Source organism: Hevea brasiliensis, chromosome 12, assembly GCF_030052815.1.
Source record: "Hevea brasiliensis isolate MT/VB/25A 57/8 chromosome 12, ASM3005281v1, whole genome shotgun sequence".
In the NCBI taxonomy this organism is placed as follows: Eukaryota; Viridiplantae; Streptophyta; class Magnoliopsida; order Malpighiales; family Euphorbiaceae; genus Hevea; species Hevea brasiliensis.
Window position 1 is genome coordinate 6406787 of NC_079504.1, and position 27780 is coordinate 6434566.

The 27780-nt window shown below is 33.9% G+C and overlaps 6 protein-coding genes across 7 annotated transcripts; 4 read left to right on the forward strand and 2 right to left on the reverse strand.

The window, feature by feature from the left end:
* The first annotated feature begins 939 nt into the window (after positions 1 to 939).
* LOC110669777 (EPIDERMAL PATTERNING FACTOR-like protein 2) lies at positions 940 to 2875 on the forward strand. Its single transcript, XM_021831549.2, is given in 4 exon segments — positions 940 to 2105; positions 2204 to 2238; positions 2334 to 2442; positions 2445 to 2875. Coding segments are annotated over 4 exon segments (405 nt in total). The 5' UTR covers positions 940 to 1996; the 3' UTR covers positions 2597 to 2875.
* Positions 2876 to 5073: 2198 nt separating this feature from the next.
* On the forward strand, positions 5074 to 7671 carry LOC110669816 (uncharacterized). Of its 2 annotated transcripts, XM_021831625.2 has the most exons (3): positions 5074 to 5432; positions 5622 to 5715; positions 6359 to 7671. In XM_021831625.2, the coding sequence occupies exon 3, from the start codon at positions 6419 to 6421 to the stop codon at positions 7415 to 7417; it is 999 nt and encodes a 332-aa protein (XP_021687317.2). In that variant the 5' UTR covers positions 5074 to 5432; positions 5622 to 5715; positions 6359 to 6418; the 3' UTR covers positions 7418 to 7671. The 2 variants fall into 2 exon arrangements, with proteins under 2 accessions (XP_021687317.2, XP_021687316.2); XM_021831624.2 differs by lacking the exon at positions 5622 to 5715.
* A 686-nt stretch (positions 7672 to 8357) lies between these two features.
* On the reverse strand, positions 8358 to 11690 carry LOC110669817 (ergosterol biosynthetic protein 28). The gene is made up of 3 exons (XM_021831627.2): positions 11501 to 11690; positions 9168 to 9374; positions 8358 to 8594 (listed from the first exon to the last, which is right to left on the reverse strand). Exons 1-3 carry the CDS (start codon positions 11613 to 11615, stop codon positions 8527 to 8529), a joined length of 390 nt encoding a protein of 129 aa, XP_021687319.1. The 5' UTR covers positions 11616 to 11690; the 3' UTR covers positions 8358 to 8526.
* Positions 11691 to 15851: 4161 nt separating this feature from the next.
* On the reverse strand, positions 15852 to 18487 carry LOC110635070 (uncharacterized). The gene is made up of 2 exons (XM_021784264.2): positions 17249 to 18487; positions 15852 to 16796 (listed from the first exon to the last, which is right to left on the reverse strand). The coding sequence occupies exons 1-2, from the start codon at positions 17875 to 17877 to the stop codon at positions 16076 to 16078; spliced, it is 1350 nt and encodes a 449-aa protein (XP_021639956.2). The 5' UTR covers positions 17878 to 18487; the 3' UTR covers positions 15852 to 16075.
* On the forward strand, positions 18036 to 20760 carry LOC110635059 (50S ribosomal protein 6, chloroplastic-like). The gene is made up of 2 exons (XM_021784247.2): positions 18036 to 18125; positions 19989 to 20760. Exons 1-2 carry the CDS (start codon positions 18036 to 18038, stop codon positions 20481 to 20483), a joined length of 585 nt encoding a protein of 194 aa, XP_021639939.2. The 3' UTR covers positions 20484 to 20760.
* Positions 20761 to 24993: 4233 nt separating this feature from the next.
* LOC110635078 (50S ribosomal protein 6, chloroplastic-like) lies at positions 24994 to 25777 on the forward strand. Its single transcript, XM_058130928.1, has one exon. It carries the CDS (start codon positions 25131 to 25133, stop codon positions 25497 to 25499), a length of 369 nt encoding a protein of 122 aa, XP_057986911.1. The 5' UTR covers positions 24994 to 25130; the 3' UTR covers positions 25500 to 25777.
* The last annotated feature ends 2003 nt before the right edge of the window (positions 25778 to 27780 follow it).

Consider the following 27780-nt stretch of genomic DNA (forward strand, 5'->3'; position numbering starts at 1 on the left):
AATAATATTTATTAAATATGTTCATATATATTTAAATAATAGAATAATTTAAATTAAAAATATAAATAAATATTAATTATCACATAAAGCATAAAAATTTAAATCTATAAAAAATAAAATTTGAGAAAATAACATTTTTAAATATTTAATTTTACAATTTATGAATGCTATTTCATTATTATTTCTTTCACTCAATTTAAAAATTTAAAATTTATACTTTAAAATTATTTTTAAAAGAAACTTAATTGATATATAAAATTGATTTTAGAATATATTTAAAATAAATATTAAAAAAATAATAAAATATAATAATAATCAAGTGCAAATCATAGTAATTTGCTAGTTACTCATATAATGGCCCAAGTATATAGGCGTGAATCAATACCCGACCTTTTCCACTTTACAAGTCCACACAATTTGGGTGTCCATAACCTGTTTCGGCCTCTTGAAAAGGTCATTGAATGTAGTCTCAGTTGAAATTTTAACTTGCACAGCCCAATTGGGCCCAACCCAGTAGCGTTAATAAACAGCCTTGGAGTGGGAGGTGACCTTTTGGGGGATCAGAATGCAGAACCCCAGTTTTGGCATGTGCAAAGTTTCTATCTCAGGCCAGTCATTATTTCGAAGGTGCACTGATCCCTGTGCTGTTGTTTGGTCCCTGGTATTTCCTAGTCACTGCAAACAGGGTCCAGGATGCGCTGTCATAAATCCAAACTATGGTCCCATTTGGATGATGGGAACCATGGGGACACTTGGCATGCAGCCAAAGAAACTAATAGTACAAAACAATGTTTAGTCCACCGGCAACTGCTCAATCTCTTAATGTAAATTGCCACACCAAGTGGTTATTTTTCCCAAGTTTATAATGTTATCTACTAACTGTAGCATATAGTTGTGCACCCACGTTTGTGCATGGTAGTCACAGGAGTGGCAAGGCTAATAGCACAGTGTATTGACATCCAATGTGACGCTGATTTCTTGCCATTTTGAAACTTGGAAGTTACAAGTTGAAGCCGGGTTAGACAGAGAGTATGAATTAAAGGATTTTGCGGCTCTCTTCCGCAAAGGGCTGTGCGTGAAGTTGCAAGTAAAAGATAAAGACCACACCGAACACCATTTTCAGATATTGCAGATCGTTCTTAACATGGTCTATACACTCTACATGCCTACCCTCAAATAGAATCCTCTTTGGGAACTATATATTCATGCTCTTCACAAGATACAGGAGAAAGGTACTTGGCGTGTCAAATTGAAACTGTTCAAATTCCAACCCCGCTAAGGGAGACAAAATGAAAGCAAGAAGTTAAAAGAAAAACGAAAATCTGTAAAAATAACCCACACCATCACCGCTCTGATATTCTTGCATGTCTCTTTTTATAGGAAAAAAAAAAAAAACTCTTCTTTATCGTTTGGTATTTGTTTTGGCTTTTGGGTTTTTGTCGCTGTGTGTGTTTGTGTTGTTTCACTGATTCATTTTCTCGCTTCCTTTCTCTTTTCTTGCTTCGTTCTCTGCTTCTGCTGCAGAGCTGCTTTGGAATAGTATTGTACTAGTCGAGTTCTTTTTTGCAGAGATGGATACCTTGGTTTTCTGCTTGCTCAGGAATCGAGGTTGAGGTCCTTCCCTTTTCTGTGAGGTCCTCCACGTTTCTTTTCTATCTTCTAGCCTGGCTGCAATACTCTTTTTGCGTTACACGTTCAATCCTTCAGACACAGAGCGAGAGAGAGACAGAAAGAGAGGGAGGTTTAAGAACTGAGTCATCTTTTTGCATTGTGGAGGTGGCAATCAAAGGCTGAACCTTTCATGGTACACTTTTCAGGATTCAGATTCAGTTCCATTTTTCCAGTGCCAGAAGCCCAGAACTCATTCAATTTTAATCTTTTTATATTAATTTCTCTATCTTAATATCTCCATCTCCTAATTCTGAAGGCTCTGCTCTCAAACGACATCCTCTCTCTCTCTCTCTCTCTCTCTCTCTCTCTCTCTCTCTCTCAGGAAATGGGCAGTGCTCAATTTTGCTACTGTTCCAACAGAAATAGACACCTAATCATTCCCTTCCTGTTTCTCTTGCTTTTAAGCTCCATCCTTCTGAGTTTTGTAGCTGAAGGTAAGTACATCCCATTTTAAATTTCAATAAACTAGCTAACATGGCAGCTAAAGAAGACATTACTGAATTGAACTATGGCCACTTTCTTTTTGTTTCAGGACGAACAACCACCAAGCTACTAGACGCTGCACAGGTAAGAGAGCATATAATCTGTGGTTCTTGTTGTACTCTTGAGCTTCTAGTATATATTTGGTTGAATTTGAAATAGTTGCCACGCTATATAAACAGAGAGAAGGAGAAGATGAGAAGGCGCTGGTGATGAGAACTCAGGTAATTGGGTCAACACCACCCAGGTGTGAGAGAAGGTGCAGCTCTTGCGGGCACTGCGAGGCAGTGCAATCCCAGTAACAACACAAGTCCATAGCCACAGCAGAAGTCATTTATCTACTGCTGCGATTTCCAATATCGCATACTCTAGAGGTGATGATGTCTCCAATTACAAGCCCATGAGCTGGAAGTGCAAGTGTGACAACCTGATCTTCAATCCTTGATTGAAGGGAAAATATTTGTATTCTGGTCAAAGAATCACCTTTTTGAAATGGGGATATGTGAATTAATTTTATAGTTCCTCGCCTTGACCCTCTTACAGCTATAGATTAAAATATCCTTTGCAGAGAGTTTCCGTTTTTTTTAATCTGTTTCTTGTTTTGTTTACTTTTGCCATGCCTGAAATAAATTTTTTCTTCTTATAAATCCTTTATCTTTCTTGTGCAAATTCTATATCCCTGTAATGTTCTAAGGTTCTTTATTCACGAAGCTTGATCCGACCATTTTGTTGCTTTCTTGATTTTTCAAATTCCATAATCAAATCAGAAAGAGAGGATATGGAATTTAGTGTTTTTTTTTTTTCTTGTTCTTTTCATTGATTTTCTGTGGGATGTGAAAATCGATGATGAGTGACGACATTAGGGCGTTTATATGTGAGATAAAGAAATGTGAGTGAATCAAGTACGTCAGAAAAAGAAAGCTCTGTTTTCGTATCTCACAAGATTAACGCACCAGAAAGCCTGCCCACCTCGAAGGGACAAATTAACAAAACCAAAAACCCTAAACCCCACTTGGGATCATCATCATCATCTCATACTTCCCTTTCATGATTTTGCAAACCTACTTTTGTTTCGTGTCTTACCATTAATTATTAATCAGATTTTGAGAATCCGGTGGGAACCCACCTGCATGCTCTTTCTTGGAAAATTTGTTGTTAATAGTCCCCATCAGCGAGATAATTAATCTTACAATATATCAAGAAAGAAAAGAGGAAACCGATGAACTCCCAAGTGGAAAACTAGCAAACACTACAGGGTAAGAAAATTCCCTGGCCTTGAACATGATGGCACTGGGGGACAATGCACGGGCTTTACATTTGATATTGTGGGCCTGATGCTGAAGGAGGTCGACTGCATGGCAGTGGTAGAAATATTAAATGCACCTCTCTCTCTCTCTCTCTCTCTCTCTCTCATTTATGTGTGGCTCTGGAGAAATACGGGGAAGCAACAATACTAATATTCGCAATAAATATGGAGGTTTATCTATACTGTCTGCTTCCTTCCTCCACCAGTTCCCTCTCTTTCTAAGTTCAGCCTCCTGCAATCAAATATTATTTGATGGTTGGTAGACGGCATACTCCTGTTTGGTTGCTTTCTCTTGCCACATCTTTTCTGTATAGATTAGATAGACAGTATTGGAAGAAAAAGCAAATGATATTATTATTATTTTTGTTAATAATTTATAATTTTAATAATTTTACATAACATTTAAATTTTATTTATTTAAAATACAATACATGAAAAATTTATAAATATGTTCATAAATCATTTTATATTTAATTAATTATTTATATAAAAAATTTTCAACAATAAAGTTATATTTGAGAATATTAAAATAATTTATTAAAAATATAAAATTTCTGAGTTTTAAGTATTAACCAAGCCAACATGGGAGCTAATTCTATTCCATAAAATCTCATTCCATCAAACCCTACGCTGGACAATAATGTCGGCAGAATGAAGATAATGGATTTGGTGGGGACAAGAGAGTCAAAATTCACTTTCTTAACATTATTATTATTATTATTATTATTATTATTATTATTATTATCTACTTCACCTTTTGCTCCTTGATCCATTATGGATGTACATTGAATAAGTTTCACTAGGGCTGAGCACTATACCAAAAAAAAAAAAAAAAAAAAAAAAATATTAATCAATTCATTTGGTCGGTTTTTAAAAGTTTTTTTTTTTTCTTTTTTTTTTTTTTTTAAAAAAATTTTTTTATTTTCGTTCGTTCGGTTGAAAAAAAAAAAAAAAATCGAAAAAATAAGATTTATATATCAAAATCGAACTAAAAAAATCAATCGAATTTTTTGAATAATTTTTTTTTATGGAAAATTTATGAATTATATTTAATTATATATATATTAATTATTTAATTTCATTGATTAATGGTTATTAGGTTCAAAAAAAACCAAATAAAAAAAAAAAAAAAAAAAAAAAAAAAAAAAAAAAAAAAAAATCAAAATCAAATCATCATAAATAAAAATCCGAAAAAAAAAGCGTTCGGTTTAATTTTTTTTTTTTTTAATTTTTTTTCGTTCGATTCGATAAAAAAAATATTTGATTTTTAATTGATAATTTATTCGGTTCGATTCGATTCGATTTGAACCGATTACTCACCCCTAAGTTTCACACATTAATAGTATTATTATTTAAAAAAAAACTAAAATTTAATTTCATCAAGTGATTAAATTATTTTTTGCTTTGAGACTTTAAAAGAGAATTTACAGAGACATTTTTTTATTAAAAATTTTAACTAAAATTTAAAGGAAAAATCTAATATTATTAAATCTAATATCATTCTCCATGACCTAAACAAATCGAGTACAAATGCGACGATGCCTAGAAGAAACGACGTCGTTGCGATGGATTAAAACAGGCAATTAAATCGAGGCGAAGCAGTACAGAAATCAATGCCGACATTTCTGTGTCTCAGGTACACGTAAGCTGTGTCCCTTGTGGTGGGCGTTTTTGGAGCTACTCTCACACTCTGTCTCTCACACACAGAAACGATGCTCTCATTCTCATAGTCACGCCCCTTAACCACCTTCTCTCCTCCTCCTTCCATTCTCAGCCAGGTGGTTATGTCCTCTTTTGCTAGCCATTTCACTGGAGCAGAACCCATTTACAACTTCTTGCTCTGGGAGACTAATATTTCTTTACCTGTATTCTATATAGCATCCACACTAATACCCATTTCGTAAATTACCTTAAAGATTATTTCTTTCCCCTTTTCATTTCATATTTACGGATCTGCAGCTCAGCTTACTCACTGGTACCCCCTTCTTCTTTCACTGATATTGCTTGTCCTTCTATGTATAGCGCTTTCTTGTAATATGCTTTCTTTGTTCAATGATCCTGTTGGGATTCGTTGCATTTTATGATTTTAATTGGATTTGTTGTTCTATTCACATGGAAATCTGTTTAATTTAATCTCGTTTGCTTTTGTTTTTTGCACTTTTAGTCTCCTTTACGAATTATGGCTTGTGTCCTTTATCTGTTTGATTATACATCAACATGGGAACGGGTTAATACTTTCAGTTTTTGTGCTTGGAAAGGTAATGGCGGTCCCTTGATTCTAGTCGCAGCTCAATCTCTTGTGTCACTTATTTATTACTTCTAGTTTTGAATTCAGCTCCTGGATACATTTGAACTTGATTATATCTGTATGTTTATATAATTGGATGTAGTTTTCTATTAGCAACCATGGGATTTTTATAACTATTATGCTTACTTTTTTCCTTACGGGACATATTGGTTATGTTGATACATTGTTTCGTTATATAGCTAAAAGAAATTTTTGGTTGAGTTTTAAAGGTTAAAATTATTTTTTTGAATAAAATACTATTTTAAATATTATTGAAGAAAACAGTTTAAAAATGACTAAAATTTATAAAATTTAAATTTTAATTATTTTTTAATATTTTCTAACTAGCATATTTAGCATATTTAAAAATGTAATTTTTTCAAACACAATTTCAACCGAAGAGGCCTTAAAATACTGTGACACTGTCTTCTTTTTTATCTAAACTTCTCTTAACATTGAATGATATGTTATTGCCCATATGCAATGTTTGTTCCTTGTTTGGTCATCTTGAGCCCAGACAAACATTAATTTTGCCTATGGAGGATATATGGTTGGCTTACGGTGGCAAATTTCTTTTCTGATTATTTTGTTCTGGTTTTTGTTTCCACCCACAGATTGGAATAAGCAATTGCTGCAGATAATTGAAAGGGGTACACCCATTGTAAGAGTCGAGTATGTTGAAGCAATCACCTAGTAGAAACCAGAGGTCTAAAGGCTTTAAAGTGAAGCATTTTCTTCAGATATGTTTGTTACTTGCCATTTGCATTTGGCTGCTTAACCAACTCAAGCACTCCTATGATAAGAAAAAGGCATATGATGATAGCACTGGAAACATACTAGAAAAGGTGCAAAGTGAGCATGAAATTATAAAACTTGGGCGGAAGGACCTCCTTCCTCGAGTTGATGAAGCAACTTTGGAGGGTGAAAGTCGAGGTGATAAAGCAGAATTGGAAGAAGATATTGAAGAGCTTAAAGCTGATGACATTGACGATGATGGAAGAGGTGGTGGAGATGATGAAATAGATGGACATGATCAAGAGAGAGCAGAAGAGGAAGAATCTGAGGAAGTAGAAGATCTCATTGATGTGGATGATAGGGAGAGGGATGTGGGAAATGAAGAGCAAGATAGTGAAGAGATGGGCGATCAACTTGAGGATTTTGGTTCAATAAATCATCAAGCCCAAAATGAAGGTGAAAAGAATTCTCGGGAGGCAAGAGAGGAACATTACAAGGGTGATGATGCTTCCAGTTCTGTGGTACACAACACCCAAACGCTAAGCTCTGAATTTCAGATTGCAGGTCTGAGAAAGATAAAAGTAATAATTGGACCAAGTGATGGTGGAATTGTATCTAGTGAAGAAAAAGGTGATGAGTTTATTTCAGCCAATTCATATGCTGGCTCAGATTGTAGTTCACTTGCTGAGGCAGTGGCAAATGAGAAACCAAAAGTTAAATTTAATTCAAAATCAATTGATTCTGGGGTAGCCACCATTTCCAAGTCTATGGTAACTGAACAGATTATGAAACGTGATGCTGCTGGAGTACCAGAGGGAAACAATGCTTTTACAAACCTCAACAAGAATAATGGCACTGCTGCTAATGAGGGTTCAGAATCTGTTGCAAATGAAAGAGCGGAGACTGCAGAGAAAAAGCTCAGCATCAATGACAATTAGTGAGGATATATGTTTTACAAAAATGAGTACTTTGACTTGCACAAGTCCTAATTCTACCCAAAGGATAGAGAAGGACTAGAGATAATGAAGAAATGTAGATGAAGCAGAATGACACATCTTAAACGATCATGTTATAGGTTCACCCACTTGGGGGTGTTGAGATTTCAAGTCCTTCGACATTTTTAGAGTTTGCCTGTAGCGGTGTAATTGTACATATATATGCTCCTTTTTATGATTCAAGTCCATTAATGCCAGGATAAATGCACCAAAACTAGCGATGGATAGTGTAGAAGTTGGCAAATCAATCGAATTAATGTGAATTAGTTGTATCACTAAAATTAAAAAAATATTTTGAAAAAATCATTTTTTCTATTTCTTCTCTCCTCCTTGTTTGCTGCTTTCAGAGTAAAAAAATTACTGCATGGGATTGATCATTGTTTTCCCTGACGTGTGAATATTAGGTAGGGAGCCAAGACTCAACTCCTGCAAGAGGAAGAACCTGCAGTTAACCAGTTACGATAAAAGCATTTTTGTGTAACAAAATTAAAATTTAAGGATTTTCATGAGATTTCAAAATTAAAGACGGAATGAAACACCACCCAAAATTTAAAGGACAGACACTGCAATTTTAATACATTGCAATTTACCCGATAAATTGTTGGCAGGCATAAAATCCAACCAAAATGATTGGCTAAAATGAAACCAAATTAAGCAGCTGGGTTCCAGAGTTCACACTGGAAGTTTGGCTTCATTAGGATTGGTTGAAGCTCCTCTGCCCAGAGATCAACTTGGATATCAAATTTAAGTGAACTCGTAAGCTTTGCCAAAATTATAAATCTTAACTTCCATAATTTCTTTTATTGGATTTTTCTGAAAAACACTAGCTCCAGCAGGCTGAACTTCATAAGGAAACAAACATCGAGTAAAAGAATCACAGAGGTTGAGAGAAATATCAGATTCTAAACAACTTTAGATAGCAGCCAAAACTTTGCAATGTTAACCAGCAGAACAAAATCTAAGTTAGAAGCTACATGCTAGAAAGGAAATATCCATTGAGATCAGCAGGAAAAAGAGAAGAACTAGACATTTGGTGACTCATCATTCCGTTTTCAAGAACGCTTGGTGTGGCTCTTTTGATGTGCATTCCACTGAATCAACATCCAAACTATAGATGTACCTGATAGGAAAAAAAAAATAGATTAACTTTCTAGTGGTCTTCATAAAGTTATAGGAAATCCATTTCCAAAAGAAACATGACAATTCTAAACAATTAAACCATATGAACTTCAACAACCTGGCTGGAAATAACGATTTTAAAGTAGAAAAAAAAAAAAAAAATCACAAACAAGATAACAGAAAAAGGTAAGCTACAAAGTTCCCTGGGATTAGGGATGATATAGATTAAAATTGTTTACACTCTAATCCCTCTATTATCTAGTTGTTAATATAATTACTGCTGCCCCTGAAATTTAACATGGAACACCAAATTAGTTTCTAACGTTTCATGCATCACACTTATTGCTATTATAGATTAACTTAAGGAATAAAGTTGCTTAAATTTGAGAACTCCATAACAGTTTATAACAGCCTCTTAAGGATTAAAATAAAAGTAGATGCAAAATTCAAGGACCAGAAAAGATGAACAAGGAAAAGAAATATAGCACCTTCAATCCAAATTCAGTGGAAAAAGTAGTGATAAAAGTAAAAGAAACTCGGAATGAACTTGAGGTCTAGTAAGAAATACAATTACCTGCGAAGATGCCCACAGTTGTCAAATTTCCAATGGCCATTGTTTGATATATTAGGTATTCAGTCAAGAAGTGTCCAAAAGCATACATGAAAGATAAAAAGGTCGCCAAATAAAGTGGCTTATTATCAAGATTGAAAGCACAAAGAAAGCAAAGAGTGCAAGTCAGCAGTGTCCAAACTCCAAATGTCCTCCCATGAACTTCAGTCACTGCATGATAGTAAGCAAACAAGAGAAGACAGAGAGAGAGAGAGAGAGAGAGAAAGAAGAATCATAATCATCAACAATTACAACAAATGAAAATGACCTTTTTCTCATTTAAAATAGTATCAATATTAAAAAAAAATCAACAATGAAAGGAAAAAAAAAAAGGCATCTATTCATCTTTCCCTGTATTATATTTGCCATTGTTGCACGTCATCGTTTTTACCATTTTTTTTTTTTCGTGGCAATGCAATTTTATTTGTCAAAATTCAGCATCAATGAGAAAAATGCATCATATGGAACAGATATAATTAGGTTGATCCCAAAACACATTCAAAGTAAGGAAGTACAAGAAATTGTAATCACCAATGGTAGTATGACAGTTTTCTTAATTAGCCAGCAATTAAGAAAGGCATGTTGCTACCCATCTTTGTATGATAGAAAATCACAGACTAAGTTGTTGATTTTAACCTTCCATCCAATTTGTAATTCATTGCTAACTATTGTTTTAGGGCCAGAGTTTGTATACTATCTCCTTCCTCAAAATGTGATTTATGTAAATTCAAAGCAGATGTAGCCAAAGGCAGAGAAAAGGCCTAACAATTACAGTAGTATGGTTAAGAAAAGCAACTGAGGAAAATAAGGAAAGGGAGAACATCTTTTAATAGATAACAGAAATGTTCTACCCATCAGTTATTCTACTTACCATTTTTGAGGTAATCAAACCAAAAATTTAAGAATTAATAACCAAATAGCCAAATTTTATCGGTTTGATTCACTTGTAACAGAAGAATGCACACTCCTACAGGTATGGACGGGGAGATCTGAGTTTTAACATACTCTTCAAATGCAGACTGAATTTAAAAATCAAGCACCATAAAAGCATATTGTTCCTGAGGTTGCATATGAGGAAACCATATAGGAGGCAAGTGCGACAGTTATGTATTGACCATTATTGAACAAATGCATAAAAACTATGGAAGCCACCCTTGCCTTGCATCCTTTACTTAGAGCAGAACCTTTCCCTTGAAATAAACGACTGCTCATACATGCACGCAAGTCCTGGGGACAAATTCACATAATGCCAAGCAAACTCATTGCATAGCCGTATACTCAAATTTTATAAATCTATATCTTTCTTAACAGTACACCTTAACTATCTTCTTGATGAATTCATTCCCCCTATTAAAGTTGTTGATATACGTTATTCTATGGACATTTTTAGGTGTGTCCCTCTTATTAAAATCAAAATTTCCATATTACTAAACTATTGGATCAAGAGATTATAGTTGCTTCCTGTACTCGTAACAGAATCTTTCATTTCAGAAAACGCAATCACATATACATTAATGCAAAATCGTTATGTTGCAAGCATCTGGAAACAAATCCATCTTGTGCTAAACTTGCTATTTTTCCTGTAAAGTCGACCAAACTCCAACATGCCAATCTTTCTTGTCCACTGAACTCAAAATCGACTATCTTCTTCTCAAATTTATCGCCCTTATTATTTTCCTTGTAAGAAGGATTATTCCATATTTTACTCGGGTCTTCTCCTCGAATTAAGAGCAACTTACTAATTGTATTCAAATCCATTATTGTTCAGACACTTTCACTAAAAGTAATTAATATAAATTATCAATTCTCACAACCTTTAAAACACAGCAACACTTCTCTCTAACCAAGACCGATTTAAAAGGCAAATCTTCCAGCTTCCACCTTAAGAAAAGCCCATCATCAATATAAAATCCAAGGAAGAGACAAAAAGGCAAATCCGAAATATAAATTTTAACTCCTAAAAAAATCAGAAAAGTTCAAACACATGCCATGATCTATTCTTGAAATTTTCGATAAAAGGTATGTATAAAAATCAATTCTTTGATGAAGCAATATCAAAATAGTGAATTGGGTTTCGTTTTAAAATCATAAACTGAAACAAATTCATCTATTACAAGCACGAAATAACTTCTGAAACTGCAACCAAGAAAGGCCAAACCCCTCTTTAAAAATTTATTTTTCCTATATTGCACTAAACAAAGCATAAGTAACATCGGGATGCAGGCAGCCTAAGAGCCCAAATGTCGAAGAAGAAACTAGGAGAGATTTTTTGAGTAAGGAGAGAAGAAAAAGCTTACTGGTGGTCTTGGAGAAGACAGCGAGCCTAAGAGCCCAAATGTCGAAGAAACCGAACCATACGGAAGCTAATCGAAGAGAACCCACTAGCATCAGCCACCATCCCAACGCCTTCATTTTCTCCTCCTTTTCCTCCTCTCTTGTCTCCGCCGCGCTTCTCTGCGATTCTGCCCTCCACGACAAAATTTAGTCATCCTTATTAACCTGCGTCGTTTGTTTTATCGTCTCCCTATTCCCACGTACTTCATAAGGGTAAATTTGTCTCTATATTTTATATTTCACGTAAAGTAATTACTTAACCTTTTATTTTAAAAAACATATTATTTAATTTTAATATTTTAATATTTAATTTTATATTTTAAAAAATATATTATTTAATTTTTATATTTTATTTTATTAAATTATTTAACTCTTTCATTAATTTTTTTATTAATTTATATTGATTAAATTACTATTTAATTTTTTTATTTTAATAAAATTAATTTATCTCTATAAAATTAAATAATTAATTTTATTAAAATAAAAAAAATAAATAACAATTTTGCCTTTTAATGGCTTTCCAAATCCAGCGTCCAAGAACTAGCGAAAAATAGCCAGCTGCCGACACGGAGTGGGAAAAAAATCAGCATCGAAATTATTCAAAAATTTTACGAGATTTTATAAATAATAATAATAATAAGAAGAAAAAGAAGCAGCCAAGCCTAATAGAAAATTTGTCGCAATAGTTATCAATAATTTGGAATAATTAATATTTGTCATCGTCGTTAATTTGAACCGGCCAAAACGAAACCCCTAGCAAAAAAGTTTTGCTGAATCCCATTATGTTCTTAAACCACAATATAATTAGTGGTGCGTAATTGGTTTAAATCGAATCGAACTGAATTAAATCATAAAAATTTAATTACATATTTTAGAAACATTTTAGAAACTGAAATGAATTGAAATTGATGAAAAATCGAATTGAACCGAATCGTTCTATTTCAATTCGGTTCGATTCAAATTAATTAATTTTGATTTTTAATTAATTTTTTAATTTAGACTTGATTTTTAAGTTATTTAATATAATTTTGATCTTAATTTAAAACTAATAACCATTAGTTAATAAAATTAAATAATTTATATATATATAATTACATATAATTCATTAATTCTCCATAAAAATAAATCAATTTAAAACTCAATAAAATAATTCAATTTGGTTCTATTTAACTAATTTTTTTTATCTTTAAAACTGAATCGAATAGAAATAACTAAAATTTTTATAATATAAAATTGAATCAAATCGAATCGAATTATCTTAAAAATCGAATCGAATTATTAAATTAAAATAATTTAATTTAATTTATTCAATTTAAATTGAATAATGTTCACCCCTAAATATAATCCTAATCATCTAATACTAATCCGACTGTATTTCTCAAAATAAAATCTTTTGATTGGCATGCAGAGCCTGCATAAACAAGACTCTTCATTTTGGTTTCATCTAACACCCTTGACTTTGGAAATCAAATAATTTCTCCAATGCTGAAATAAAAAATTTAAAAATAAAAATTTAATTAAATATAATTAATAACAAATAATATATGGAGTAAGAGATATTGAAATTAGATGAAGTCAAAGCATATTAATAATTAAAGCAAAATAAAAAAAATAAACAAACAATTAAATAATAGAAAAATATAATTAATCCAACACTAATAACTTGTAATATCATGCTGCACAGTATAAACACATCATAATAGTTAAAAAAACTGCTGTAAGTATGAAATCAAAATTTAATTAAGAAATACAGAAAAAGAGTTTGTGAAACGTAGGGCCATATTTCTGCACTTTTCATTGCAATGAATGGGGCCAGCTGACCAGGTAGTGAATACTGATAGGAGCACCAGCTCCGGTTACAAAATATCTTAGTTGGGTAATTTTGGTCTACATTGGGTGGGCACATTTAGGCACGTCATGGCTCATGGGTCGCATACGGACACTCAACCCATCTGAGCAATGTTTCGCTCCTCTCTCATTCGTTGAGCGAATTTTACCGATAGTTTTAAATTTATCTAATTATAATATTATAATCTCTTAATTTAAAATTATAATATAAGATTTTATTAATTTTTATATTTTATATAATAAAATTTTTTAGTCTCTAATCATTAATTTTTTAATTAGATACAAATTTAAATAGTTTCAACATAAAAATTAATTAATTTTTTTTTATCTCTCAAATTATATATAAATTAAATTATTTTTTTCTCTATAAATAAAAATTTTTTTTATATATAATAAAAATAATTTTCTACTTTATATAAAAAAGAAGAGATAAATATTAATTAAATACCATATAAAAATTATTCACGTTAATTTTTAACTGAAACATTAATAATTAAAAATTAAAAAAATTTTATTATATAAAATTTAAAAATTTTATATTATATTTTAATTTTAAAAAATTATAATATTATATTTATATAAATTTAAAAATAATTATTAAAATTTATCCCTGGATCATTTCCGAAAACAAAGCTGCCACGCTTTTGCTTCAGAGGAAAGACTCCCTTCAAGACGTGAGCGTGACTCCTAATCTTTGCCTGCTCCCGAGCGGAGCCCAGTCCCCCCACAGTCCTCAGTCTCTCTCTCTCTCTCTCTCTCTCTCTTTCTCTCAGTGTTTATTTGTTGGTGCCGTTGCCAACAACGCTCCAAACCTGACGTTTTGTATGGTAGTGTATGGTCCCATTTTTACAACTGTAATTTCTGCACGGAATAAGGTTTAATTTATCCTTTGAGGAAATTTAATTTAATTTATTTTTAATTTTTAATTTAATCTAATTTATAAATTTTAATTTATACTCAAATTAATTTAATTAATTAAAATATTTAATTATTTTTTTAAATATTAAAATATTATTTTTATATCATATAATTAATTAATAAAAATAAAAATATTATTTTTATTATTTAATATTATTAATTAAACTGAAAATATAAAAAAATATTTTTATATTTTTCATATAATTAATTAAAATTAAAAATTATTACTATTCCAATTAATAATGTTAAAGAATAAAAATAGTATTTTTATTTAATTAATTATACAATATAAAAATAATATTTTAATACTAAAAAATAATTAAATATTAAATAATTTATTTAAATAAATTATTTGATATATAAACAAATTAATTAATTAATTAATTATACAATATAAAAATAATATTTTAATATTAACAAAATTATTTTTGAATATTATTTAAACAAAATAATTAAATATTTTAAAAATAATATGAAAATATTATTTTTATATTGTATAATTTGTATAATTAAAATATTAAATAAATTATTTTTATATTATATTTTAATATTAAAAAATAATATTTTTATTAATTAAGTTAATTTGAGCATAAATTAAAATTTATAGATTAAATTGAATCAAAAATTAAAAATTAATTAAATTAAACTTCTCCAATAAGTACAATGACAAATTGAGTCTTATTCCAATTTCCGCACATTAGCATTAGCTCTTAGCTAATTCGATGTAGCCACATGCATCTGTGAACTTTTTGACTACCTTCCTTTCTCTCATTTTTGGCTTTCAGTGAGTAAATTTTTTTTTTTTGGTTTAAATCCCAAATGGTCCCTTTAAATCCATTTGCCACTAAGGAATAAGCTGGACCCATGCATTTGCATGCACAACAATCCAAATGTGTTCCTACCACACACTTTTCCCAATTTTATAATTTGGTAGGGACTAAAGCTTCTATGCCAACTGCAGATGGTACCCTTTAAACTATTGAATAATGCTGAGGGAAGTGAGCTCGCTAACAAATTATAAAATTGGGAAAAGTGTGTGGTAGGAACACATTTAAACTATTGAATAATGTTGAGGGAAGTGAGCTCGTGTAACACAACAACCTTTCATAAATTACGCTATTGTTGTGTAAGTCAGCTAATATTTTCTAATAATTAATGCCAATAACTAGCTCCATAAGTCTTACCAAACCCTGATTTAATGCCAAATAAGCTTAAAGGACTCGAACAAGTGCATTACAGCTATCATCAACATGTAAAAAGTCGTTTTATTAATATCGATAATCAGTGATTACGTGCACGCACAGTACATCTCTCTACCCAATCTCCAACAACCACATGTTCTTTGTCAGTTATCTAGCATCTTTTGAAAATACTTCTACTAATAAACTCTAAACCTTTCTAAAATCAGAACATTTAAGATAATTACATAATCAAATTATTATTCAAATTAGTTGCCAACCAACAATTGAACTACCATAATAATTCCAGCTCATAAACCCTGGATTCTAAGTTCAAAAATAAACATTTTTCGAGTCAGCGACTACGATATTTCCAAAACAAACTATTTTCTTCCAAGATTAATAAAAAAAAAAAAAAATACAAGCCACACGAGTAAAAAAACAAAGCGTGCCTGTCTAAAGCTCTCTCACTGTACACAGTTCTTGTTAGCGGAAACTCACGGCATGGAATACAAAATCCATCCACCCAGATTAAAAAAAAAAAAAATAGAATTAACATAAAACGACAACGTAAAAAAGAGCAAGGCAGAAGAATCAGCCAAGTAAATCCCGGTCTTGACACAGCTCCTTCCTGAGCCGTTGAGAGAAAAGCCTGCAAGCATCCATGCTCAAATCAATGGCCGCAGCTAACGCTACAAAAGCAGCTGCATCCTCCGTGCAATTCACATGCGGTACACTTACTTGGACGCTGGGCTTACTGCACTTGCCTTCTCCTTCCACTCTAGCTGACATTACAAACCCTCTGTACGTGCAGTATGGCCATAGCCCGTACCCAAAATCCCCACTACTCCTCGGACTACACAACGGCGAATTTGAATTTCCCGGAGTTGAGCGCCCGTTGTAGTTGGTGCCCAGATCTATAAGAAAATTTCCGCCTTTATGCGAGCTGAGAGTAGACTCAGCCAGTACAATGCCGGCCGCGCTCATGCAACCGCTGGTATCCGGGATAAACTCAAAGCGATAGCCAAGTCCGTCGCTAGACCCGCGCTCGCGCCAAGCCTCGAGCCGGCCCCATGGCTTCCAGGTGCCATCGCCAGGACGAAGTATGAGCCACGAGCCGGGGTTAGACCTGCTGACTCGGTCAGAGCCAGGAGAAGCCACGAAGGGCGTAACCATTGAAGCGGCAGCTACAGGCGAGCCGGAGAGGTCGTGTACCGTTATTGACCATCCTTTTCGTTCCTTGCCTGGCCTCTCTCTTTCGCTCCCAAATGAGGTGAGCCAGCTTCTAGAGCTGCTTGGCTCTGATTGCAATGACCTGTGAATCAAAAGGAATTAGATTAATTAGCAAGCAAAGAACAAACTTTCCAAAATTAACCAAGAAATTAAAAAGAGGATTAGTATCTAACTTTGACGGGATTTGTGTCAGTTTGAACGCATTAAACTACCATAGACAAAAAGATTTTACGTTTTCAATTAGGAACACCATCTAGCTAGCGCCTTTAACTTTCGAGTCCCTTTTCTGAAAGAGTAAAGCTAAACAACTTGGATCAAACATAACCAAACGTGATTTCGCAGTAGGCAGTAGCTTTACAGTGTCATACAAATTCAAATTACAAATTAATCACATGCATTCAGATCCACAGAATCGCATTTATTAAAAAAAAAAAAAAAAAGCGCAAGAATCAAACAAGAAGAATCACTCAAACCCCAAAAGTAGCTTGTGGCTATGAGAAAATTATAACTCTGAATTGAAGCACAAATACTAACCTAGATCTTTGATTCCGGTCGCCGGTGTTTCTGAAACTGAACTTGCAAGTAAAAACCGGTTGCCTAATGTTCCCTTGGATCTGGAACACTTGGGGACTGCACTCTGGCTCGCCATCGAACTGAAACACAAATCTCGGATCGGGCTCTGCCTTCACATTCAAATGAAACTGAGCAGAGGATCCTTTATTAGCTTCTTTCCCAACAGAAATCCACCCATTGTGGAACACACAAGCCCTAGACTCAGTTCCCGCGAGATCCAACGGCACGGAAACTTTCCCCAACAGCTTTCCAGAGTTAACGCCACATGTGGTGCCACGACGCCCAGTGTAGATAGAGATTTTAAGGCAGAGCTTCCCGGCAAAAATAGATTTTGCAACTAAGCGTTCGAGATCAGACTTACTAAGATGAAAGGTAGCGGCAAGCGTTTGAGCCTGTCCCTCGGGGAACTGATTGTTCTCAGGGGGAATGTAGGGGACGACTGCCGTTTGGAGCGTGAAGTTCTTGAGCTTAATTTTACAGAAACACGGCGACGAAGAGGGGTGAACAACAGAGCGAGCAGGCTTAGAAGCAACGGGGATTTTGAGCGCGAGATTGCCAACGGTGAGGCGCACGAAAGGGCAGGGATCCATAATTAACTCAACTCACAGGGTCTGCTCTCTGCCCTTTCTATCCTGTTAGGTTTTTTGAAAAGCGAGAGACCCAACCCAACCCAACCCAACCAAAACCCAAACTACGAGTGAGCGTTAGAGAGAGAGAGAGAGAGTAGAGTTTAAAGTTGGTTAAAAAGATGAAGAAGAGAGAGGAGCAACAGAAACAGGCTGGAGAACATGGGGAAGCGTGCAGGAAACATTGGAGGAAGAGAATGGGTGCAGAGGCGGTGCGCAATGCGCATCAGTAGTGGCAGCATTAGGAAACAACACTTGTTCCGGCAGAAGTAGCAGTAATAGAGGCATCACCTTGGTCGTTTTCTAAATTTTGGTCTTGGGATTCTGGTAACCGAATATCAAAAGAACTCCCTATTTCTCTCAGCACGAGAGATCTATTATGGAGTTTCTCTCTCTAGGGGATAGTACGGAACAAGAGGGGAGGGCGGAGGGGGGGAGGAATGAAGGGGAACGTTAAGACTTTGAGAGACTATAGAGAGAAGAGAGCATCACTTGCACACAGCATGTTGGTTTACAGCTGTGTACAGCCTGGCATTAATGCCAGTCGAGACTGACGTTAACGCCATCTGATTTTCACCTGACTCGCTGCATTCGATTTTTTTAAAAATATTTATAAAGTTTCCGCCAGACGTCTACAAATTTCTAAGCGCTAGAAGAATACGGAATCTCTGCCCCTCCCAATGAAAATTGGTATGATAATAAACATAAAATACAAATACAAATTGGCTATACATGACACGTGGCATATTGGAATGGAAATTGGCACCCGTGAGAGGCATGGGACAGATGCCGTAGTTTTGACCTTATTTTATCAAATCAATGAAGTCCTTGAAATTAAAAAACCAAAAGACAGAAAAGGATTAATTGAACAGGACAGGATTGGTGTGTGGGCTGGGGTCCCAGTTAAAAAATGAAAAAAAAAAAAAAAAACTCTCTACAAGTAAGTTAATTAGCAAAATTTATTTATAAAACTTAACTATTAAAATTTTAAAATTAATTTTATTTATTTAAATGACTATTAAATTTTTAGAGTTGATCTTTTAAAATTTTACATTCAATATGAAAAAGTTTTTGGATGTAAAACATATATGCATGATACTTAATAGTATCAAAGTTTTAAATTATTCTTTAAAAATTTAAGAGTGTAATTAATTATTTTAAAAAATTTAAGAATTTAAATGACTTAATTAATTTGACTTAAAGTTTTAAATGATTATAAAGTTATTTTTCAATGCTTAGAAAGTCCTGTTAGAAAACATTGGGGATGGATCACAGAAATTGAATTTTGTGTTAAAAAGAAATGGAAGGACTTTGGGCATTCATTTGTCGTTTTTGCTTTGGATTTCCCTCTCCATTTGGTTATAGGACATATAGACAGGCGTCCACTGCTTCAGCTTTTTATTTTTTTATTTTTTATTTTCTTTTCTTCTGCTATTGACAAATTTATTATAGGGAGACGCCAATCTATTGACTACTGGCTGACTGCAAATTTTACTATTTCCTTTCTTATTTTTAAAATTATAATTTTGTAAGTTATGAAAATAAAATAAATTAAATAAAAGCAAATATATATATATATATAACTGAATACCCACAAGAAGAGCCGGCCAACACATATGAACTTGTAAAATTCCTTTTCAATGCTATTGTTTTGCTCAATTTGGGCCATGAAATGCAATTTTGATATGCAGATAAAAAAAGAACTTTAAACAACCCATTAAACGATATCGTTTTTGCAAACTCATTTTCATGAAGCTACCCATACCTTAGCGACAGAAGCTGTAATGCAAAAAATTTGTATCAATTACTGTTAAAATCGTCATTTTCAAATATTTTAAAGTTATAAAATATGAAATTCGAATTTCAATAAAAAAAAACTAAAGAATTTATTAAATTAAAATTGAAATAATAATTTAATAATAATAATAATAGGCCTAGAAAGGCAGATTAACTATGGAAGATAGCCCAGGTAAGCCCCTGTATTGTGGAGCTGAAATTGGTCTGGAGGCCCATTGGCAGGCCCAATAAAAAATTAAGTGTATTGAAAAAAGAAAAATCCTAATCCCATTTGAGAGGTCCAGATTCCAAATCCATCCTTTCCATCATCACTCAGTTGTGAAGCACTAGCTTGTTGGACCAAGAAGAAGTACAATCGAAGTTGTTTTGAAACAAGCCGAAGAAAAGAAACAAGGATTGAAAAAATGAACATGACAATCTCTTCTACAGTTTGCTCTACAATCCTCATGTTACCCAAATCAACAACGCTTAAGCCTCCTAATTCTCAGATTCAGCCGCCCCGAATTGGCTGTGGTTGTGGCGGCGGTGGGTTGCTCATAGAGTGCTCTTCAAGGCCGCAGAAGAAGGCAACAGCTCATCACATGAAGACAAGGCCAAGAAAGAGTCAGCCATGGGATATAAGGCGCAAACCCACTGTTTATCCTCCTCTCCCTCCTCTTCCTCCTGATTGGACTCTTGTTTCCTCTGATGACCCCAATGGTGATGGTGGTTCTACTACTGAGGCTGCTTTGCCTTCTGCTCCTTCTTTACAGGCACCAGTTACGAGTGGGTAGTTAGCAGTCTGTTGTTTTATCATGTTTTTCGCTTCTATTTGATATTTTTAGTTTGGTATTTTCAATTTATATGCTTCTTGTTCTGTATTTTTATTGTTAAATCTAATGAATTTATGTATTGAGATCGAGCTTTTGTCTATGACTATTATCAGTTTGAGATAGAACTGAAAGAGAGGGAAAAACCAGTCAATTGGCCCTCTATTGTGATTCTGGACTTTTACCTGTATGCTCATCACTTGCAATCAAATGTTTGGCACTAATTTAGAATTTTACCCAATTCAAGTCTTTTGTGATTTTCGCACTAATTTGTTCAATTAGTTTGGCAACACATTTGGGCATTTTGAAGTGGCTTCATTTAGATTGGCCGGAGTGGTCTCTATGCTGCAACTGATTATGTAACTTTGAGAGTTGAAACCTTGAATATAAATGTTTTGGACACTTGGGGACTTATTGGTTTCTGTGGGAACAATCAATTAAATATGTATTAAATTTTTATTGAAGTAGGAAGAAAGATTCCTTTGGCCAAAGAAAGGGAGGTTTCCATTTTAAACTATGCTTGGGGATGAAAGTGAAGGAAAAGAGGATGGGAGAGATAAAAGTGCTCATTGGATACCCCTGGTTGGATTTCTAATCTGCCTTATCAGCTTTGTCTCTTATTAGAAGAGGATAGGCTGTAATTTTCTTTCACATTCTGTTTTAAAAAAAACAGAATGGGATAGATAAAAACATGTATTGGAAACAAATAGATAAGATGATTAAATTCGGAGAGAAAACGTGTTATGGGTTCATTTGTCATTTCCTACTTCCATTGCCTTCTCCCTTCTTCTAAACAAATGAAGAGATGAAACATTTTCTTTTGATTCTCTTTGCCTACGCTATTTAGCATTATTAAGAGGGCGGAAATTCGTCCTGAAGGGATAGAAGAGAGGGATGCTTTCCCATAATAATATAGCAGATTAATAAAAGTCAGCTGGATGCTTTCGCATGCATATCTGTATAAGGTGTTGTTTTCACTTTTCAGCATATACAAAATCAATGTTAAAACAAAGCCAGCTTAATTCCATTAAGTTTTCCTGTCCCAAAAATCAAAATGCAAGTATTATGTAATGCTCTAATGATGACGTAGATAACTTATATAGATGCATAAATATATTTAGAATTTATAGTATTACTTCATAATTACAAAGATTACGACTGATGTCATCCCTTGGAGTATTTTATTTGTAGTTACTTGTTGGTTTTTGTGGAAATGGAGGAACTCTTTGGTGTTTTTGAACAGCATTTTGTAAGATTCAGGCTTTCTTTGCAAAGGAGATTTTTAAATGCCAAAGATAATTGAGGGTTTTGCAATGAACTTGGATTAATGCTTGGTAACTACAACCGAGCTGTGGGGAGTATTGTAGGATTTGAAATCACAAAATGGATCTTAGCTAGCTAATTTAACACACTTTTCTGCACCTTATACATTCTTAACCAACGTTCAACAAGTATACACTGGATAGCTGATAGCTTGGGTGAACAATTTGTGGCAGGTGCTGGTTGAACTAGACGGTAGAATTACGATTAAGATGTTAAATAAGAAGCAATTACTATCAGATGATCGATCATGCTTCTGGGCTTATTCGTGGCATTAAGCAACTCTTGAAAAGGGATCGGAGTATGAGAATTTATTATATTTACCGAGAGACTAATAATTATGCAGATTGATTGATTACTGTGATAATTTATTCTAAATTAGAGATTCATCTTCTAAATTTAGATATTCTTGTCCTTCATGATATATCAGTGTTTTCTCCCTATACAATATTCTATTCCTTTATTTCAAACAAATAAACAAGTAAAAGACAAGCTTATCCTTTGGTGATAGTCATCACTTGGCAGGAACAAAGAACTACTCTTAAGCCATGCCACCTGGTACAAATTCCCTTATCATGACACGTACACCTCGCTTCACTTTACATCTTTTTCAGGGCCCATGTTTTGTTCAAAATATCTCTTTATTTAATGGAAAAGGAAAGGAAGCAATTTCTGCTTGTCTGATTACCTCTTTTTCAATGCATCATCTCTTATTACTTGCACTTACACCTTATCTATAGCTCACTTACAAATATCTGAAGACTAGATCTGCATAAATATCACATATGGGCACTGTTATTGGTTTCTTCCTGTGGGCTTCCTGCTTCCTCAGCTTTTACTCATCCATTTTTTTTATTTAGTCCATTACCAATTGTAAACTCCACCTGAGTTTTAGTTCACCAGTATATTCGTGCGTTTTCTGGTGTAAAAGACCACTATAATTGTTTCTTCAAAGCCAAAGAAGGCGGCAACAGTACACCCTCTGAAGAAGATAAAGCTACTGTTTCCTCTGCTTCTGCTGCTGATAATGGAGATGGTGATGGTGACAGTGCTACTGAGGCTGCTTTATCTTGTACTTCAGCCTTACAAGCATCAGTTACAAGTGGGTAGTTGGCTGTTTGTGGCTTTATCATCTGTTTCTTTTTTATTTGAGATTTTCTTTTGGGTGTTTTCAGTTTATGTACTGTTGTTCTAGTTCTTTATTAGTAATAAGGCTTTTTTTTTTCCTTCTGGAGAAGTGTATGAATCTGATAGATTTGATCGCCTTGGGAAGAGGCAATATTGTTTCATATCAGATTTCAAGTATGAATTTTCTGCTTATATATTCGCTTTCCTGTATCAGGAGAACTATACCAGAAGAAAGGAATCATAGATTTGTTCGTTCTAGTTCAATTCCTTTCCACTAATATAACTTTATGGTTGTATAATAGATGTTAAAATTATTGTGTGGAACGGCTTCTTCCATTTTGATATTTGAAATATTAGAGTCCCAAATCGAAAACCAGCATCTAATGATCTGTTATATGATTTTGGAGATCAGTGAAGCATTTTTCAGAGGAATAAGATAGAAAGAAAAAGTGAGATCCACATGTAAAAATGGGTGCAAATTTCAAATGTAATATGTCTTGGAAAAGTCAATAAGCATTAAGAAAGGGTTGAGAAGAGACGTGTTAGATATTTTCAAGATAAAACGAAAAGGTGGAGACTTTACTATGTAACATGTGTTGTAAATGTCAATAAGCTTTGAGAATGACAGAAAGGTTGAAGGGAGACATGTTAGATATTTTATTGGACACGTCAGTTCAAGTCAGAGAGGGGAAAAACTTTAAAAACACAATGTTTTGTTTTATGTCCAATGGTCACATTATTATCATTGATCATGGTTGCTCTCAATAAAATTCTTAAGGGAGGGAGGTTAAGAAAGTACAAGAACATGCCTTCGAATATTATACAAATCTGAAGCCAGCTGCATTCCAAGGAGCCCTGCATCTGATGTGTTATTCATTTTCAAGATGATATCTGAATACTTCTGCTAATCAAAACAGTCTAATGTACATTACCAGAACAATGTGTACGGAAGAGTGAAGACTATCCTAACCAGTGAAGCACCGGCCAAATGTGTTTTATTTAATTTTTACAACTCATATTTCAGTTATACATTGAATTTATTAAGCTAAATTGCTACGAGTTTGACATAATTTTTGTTTTCCTTAATGATTGTGCTACTTTTTGTCGTATGCATAATCTCCCCAATTTGATTCATCTAGACTCGTGATTTTATTCAATCCCCAGTTTAAGAAAAATCATCTCAGCAAGTCGCCATGTCCTGTCCATTTGTGGGTTTAAGTTGCTGGATTGAATTTTCTACACATTCGAGCGTCGACAGTGGCTTCACGTGCAATATTTCATGAATCGTAGCAAAAAATTGATAGCCCCCACTCCTCCTTTTCTTCTCTCTGCAAAATATCCAGACATTAGACTATAGATGAATCTACCAACATTTTATAACCATATGCCAGGCAGAACAAATTTCTTGAAAGCTCTATTCCTTTCCAGGCTTGTTTCACACATGCCTAGCAGATTCCTTTAGTGTTTGTTTTTTTTTTTTTTTTTTTTTTTGGGACCAGTCTGCCACATCCATCACATGGCTTCATTTTATTCCTTAGGATTTGAAATTTATAATGCAACTCATACAATCTAGCAACCCCATATGCTTTGCTAATTGGACAACTTATGAATGTTACTAAAATAAGTACCCTGTAACATGAGCAGCAACATACATTCAAAAAGACACAAGTGCAGGTGCGTAAATGGCATCTTGGCTTAGAAGAAAAGTGAGCTGTATTATTGTCATTTTCAAATATTAATTTGAACTTAATAACCATTAATCAATGAAATTAAATATGAAATTCGAATTTCAAATATTTTAAAGTTATAAAATATGAAATTCGAATTTCAATAAAAAAAAACTAAAGCATTTATTAAATTAAAATTGAAATAATAATTTAATAATAATAATAATAGGCCTAGAAAGGCAGATTAACTATGGAAGATAGCCCAGGTAAGCCCCTGTATTGTGGAACTGAAATTGGTCTGGAGGCCCATTAGCAGGCCCAATAAAAATTAATGGTATTGAAAAAGAAAAATCCTAATCCCGTTTGAGAGGTCCAGATTCCAAATCCATCCTTTCCATCATCACTCAGTTGTGAAGCACTAGCTTGTTGGACCAAGAAGAAGTACAATCGAAGTTGTTTTGAAACAAGCCGAAGAAAAGAAAGAAGGATTGAAAAAATGAACATGACAATCTCTTCCACAGTTTGCTCTACAATCCTCATGTTACCCAAATCAACAACGCTTAAGCCTCCCAATTCTCAGATTCAGCCGCCCCGAATTGGCTGTGGTTATGGCGGCGGTGGGTTGCTCATAGAGTGCTCTTCAAGGCCGCAGAAGAAGGCAACAGCTCATCACATGAAGACAAGGCCAAGAAAGAGTCAGCCATGGGATATAAGGCGCAAACCCACTGTTTATCCTCCTCTCCCTCCTCTTCCTCCTGATTGGACTCTTGTTTCCTCTGATGACCCCAATGGTGATGGTGGTTCTACTACTGAGGCTGATTTGCCTTCTGCTCCTTCTTTACAGGCACCAGTTACAAGTGGGTAGTTAGCAGTCTGTTGTTTTATCATGTTTTTCGCTTATATTTGAGATTTTTAGTTTGGTATTTTCAATTTATATGCTTCTTGTTCTGTATTTTTATTGTTAAATCTAATGAATTTATGTATTGAGATCGAGCTTTTGTCAATGACTATTATCTGTTTGATGATAGAACTGAAAGAGAGGGAAAAACCAGTCAATTGGCCCTCTATTGTGATTCTGGACTTTTTCCTGTATGCTCGTCACTTGCAATCAAATGTTTGGCACTCATTTAGAATTTTACCTAATTCAAGTCTTTAGTGATTTTCGCACTAATTTGTTCAATTAGTTTGGCAACACATTTGGGCATTTTGAAGTGGCTTCATTTAGATCGGCCGGAGTGGTCTCTATGCTGCAACTGATTATGTAACTTTGAGAGTTGAAACCTTGAATATAAATGTTTTGGACCCTTGGGGACTTATTGGTCTCTGTGGGAACAATCAATTAATATGTATTAAATTTTTATTGAAGTAGGAAGAAAGATTCCTTTGGCCAAAGAAAGGGAGGTTTCCATTTTAAACTATGTTTGGGGATGAAAGCGAAGAAAAAGAGGATGGGAGAGATAAAAGTGCTCATTGGATACTCCTCGTTGGATTTCTAATCTGCCTTATCAGCTTTGTCTCTTATTAGAAGAGGATAGGCTGTAATTTTCTTTCACATTCTGTTTTAAAAAAAAGAGAATGGGAGAGATAAAAACATGTATTGGAAAAAATAGATAAGCTGATTAAATTCGGAGAGAAAACGTGTTATGGGTTCATTTGTCATTTCCTACTTCCATTGCCTTCTCCCTTCTTCTAAACAAATGAAAAGATGAAACATTTTCTTTTTGATTCTGTAACACCCTAGGTAAATCCCACATCAGCAAAACACGGGTAGATGCTGGGTTTATAAGTTGGTGGTTTGTAACCCCTAGCGACGCGTTTTAAAATCGTGAGGGCTTCGGCTTAGAGCGGACAATATCACTAGTGAGCCGGGCCATTACATTTGTGGTATCAAAGCTCGGTTGAGGTCTAGTAAACTTGCGTACTTCGTACCTTTTCACCTGTGTCACACCCCTTACCCGTCTACAGTATATCCGAGTAAGTTATGTCACACGGTGTACCGGAACACTTTATTTTATCTTAATTAATTTTTTTCATAGTTTTGAATATAACTTGTGAAATATAATTCATTTAAGTCATTTATTGAAATTATAATTTATTTGAGGTTTCGAAAATTTTATAGAAAATCGTGATCTGGCTAAAATGGAGAAAACAATTCTTCGGAACCTGTAAAAAACACTTCCAAAATCATTTCCAAACAATCCCAACTCCATTTCATCAACAAAGTCTCAATATGATTTTCAACAACCTTTCCATTACTTAAACATTCATTTCTCATGGTACTCATATACAAACAATAAATAAATACTCAAATTTTCCATTCATAACCACAATTTTCATTATTTACATGAACATCAAAATATATTACATAAGTTTCAATTATACAAAAGGAAATAAAAGTTAATTACAAAATACCAAAATGAAACCTAGTGTCCTACCAATGCACTGTGGATGGTGAGGTGACACGGACACTATGCAGAGCTGCAGGAGGTCTCACCCAGTCTGCGGTCTACTGGGCTCTCTGTCAGTATCTCCAGAACCTACGCGTGGCAAAAGTAACGCGCTAAGCAATAATGCTTAGTGGTGCAATAATAAAATAAAAGGAAATAACAGAAAATAAATATGTATTGAATGTTTCGATGTCTTACTTGTTTTGTACTTATTATATTCATTATTTCATTAAATTTATCCACTTTCATTTTTGGTTGCCCAAGTAACCTATACTGGATGACTGGACTGGATAAACGGGTAAACTAGCACTGGGTATCTAGGACCTCAGGCCGTCACACCATCGGTCACATATGCATCTCCCGGTGTGCAACATAACAGCTAATAAACTGTAATGACAATAGGCACAAGGCCAAATATCAACACAATGTCAGAATGGCTAAAAGCCATGAAATCACAGAATGGCATAATGCCATGTGCAGTACTGCTAACTGAACCCTATTGGCATGCCAAACTATCCAAACCAATCTTGTTAGGTATACTAGGGCATTTGATACTTTTGAATTCTTCAATTTTTGAATTTCAAGTTTTGGTGTCACTATTCACTTCACTAGTCAACAAAAATGTTAACTTTTGCATAGAAAATAGGTACATTGGTTTTAACACTCCCAATGTACCACATTTTGCATTCAAAACTTGTT

Excerpts from the sequence above, each read along its gene's own strand:
- LOC110669816 (XM_021831625.2), top strand. The coding sequence starts at position 6,419 with ATGTTGAAGCAATCACCTAGTAGAAACCAGAGGTCTAAAGGCTTTAAA.
- LOC110669817 (XM_021831627.2), bottom strand. The coding sequence starts at position 11,615 with ATGAAGGCGTTGGGATGGTGGCTGATGCTAGTGGGTTCTCTTCGATTA. Across the intron at positions 9,375-11,500 it reads TGTCTTCTCCAAGACCACCA|TGACTGAAGTTCATGGGAGG; the intron begins GTAAGCTTTTTC and ends ACTATCATGCAG. Across the intron at positions 8,595-9,167 it reads AACTGTGGGCATCTTCGCAG|GTACATCTATAGTTTGGATG; the intron begins GTAATTGTATTT and ends TTTTCCTATCAG.
- LOC110635070 (XM_021784264.2), bottom strand. The coding sequence starts at position 17,877 with ATGGATCCCTGCCCTTTCGTGCGCCTCACCGTTGGCAATCTCGCGCTC. Across the intron at positions 16,797-17,248 it reads GACCGGAATCAAAGATCTAG|GTCATTGCAATCAGAGCCAA; the intron begins GTTAGTATTTGT and ends TTTGATTCACAG.
- LOC110635059 (XM_021784247.2), top strand. The coding sequence starts at position 18,036 with ATGAAGAAGAGAGAGGAGCAACAGAAACAGGCTGGAGAACATGGGGAA. Across the intron at positions 18,126-19,988 it reads AGAGAATGGGTGCAGAGGCG|GTCCAGATTCCAAATCCATC; the intron begins GTGCGCAATGCG and ends CCCATTTGAGAG.
- LOC110635078 (XM_058130928.1), top strand. The coding sequence starts at position 25,131 with ATGAACATGACAATCTCTTCCACAGTTTGCTCTACAATCCTCATGTTA.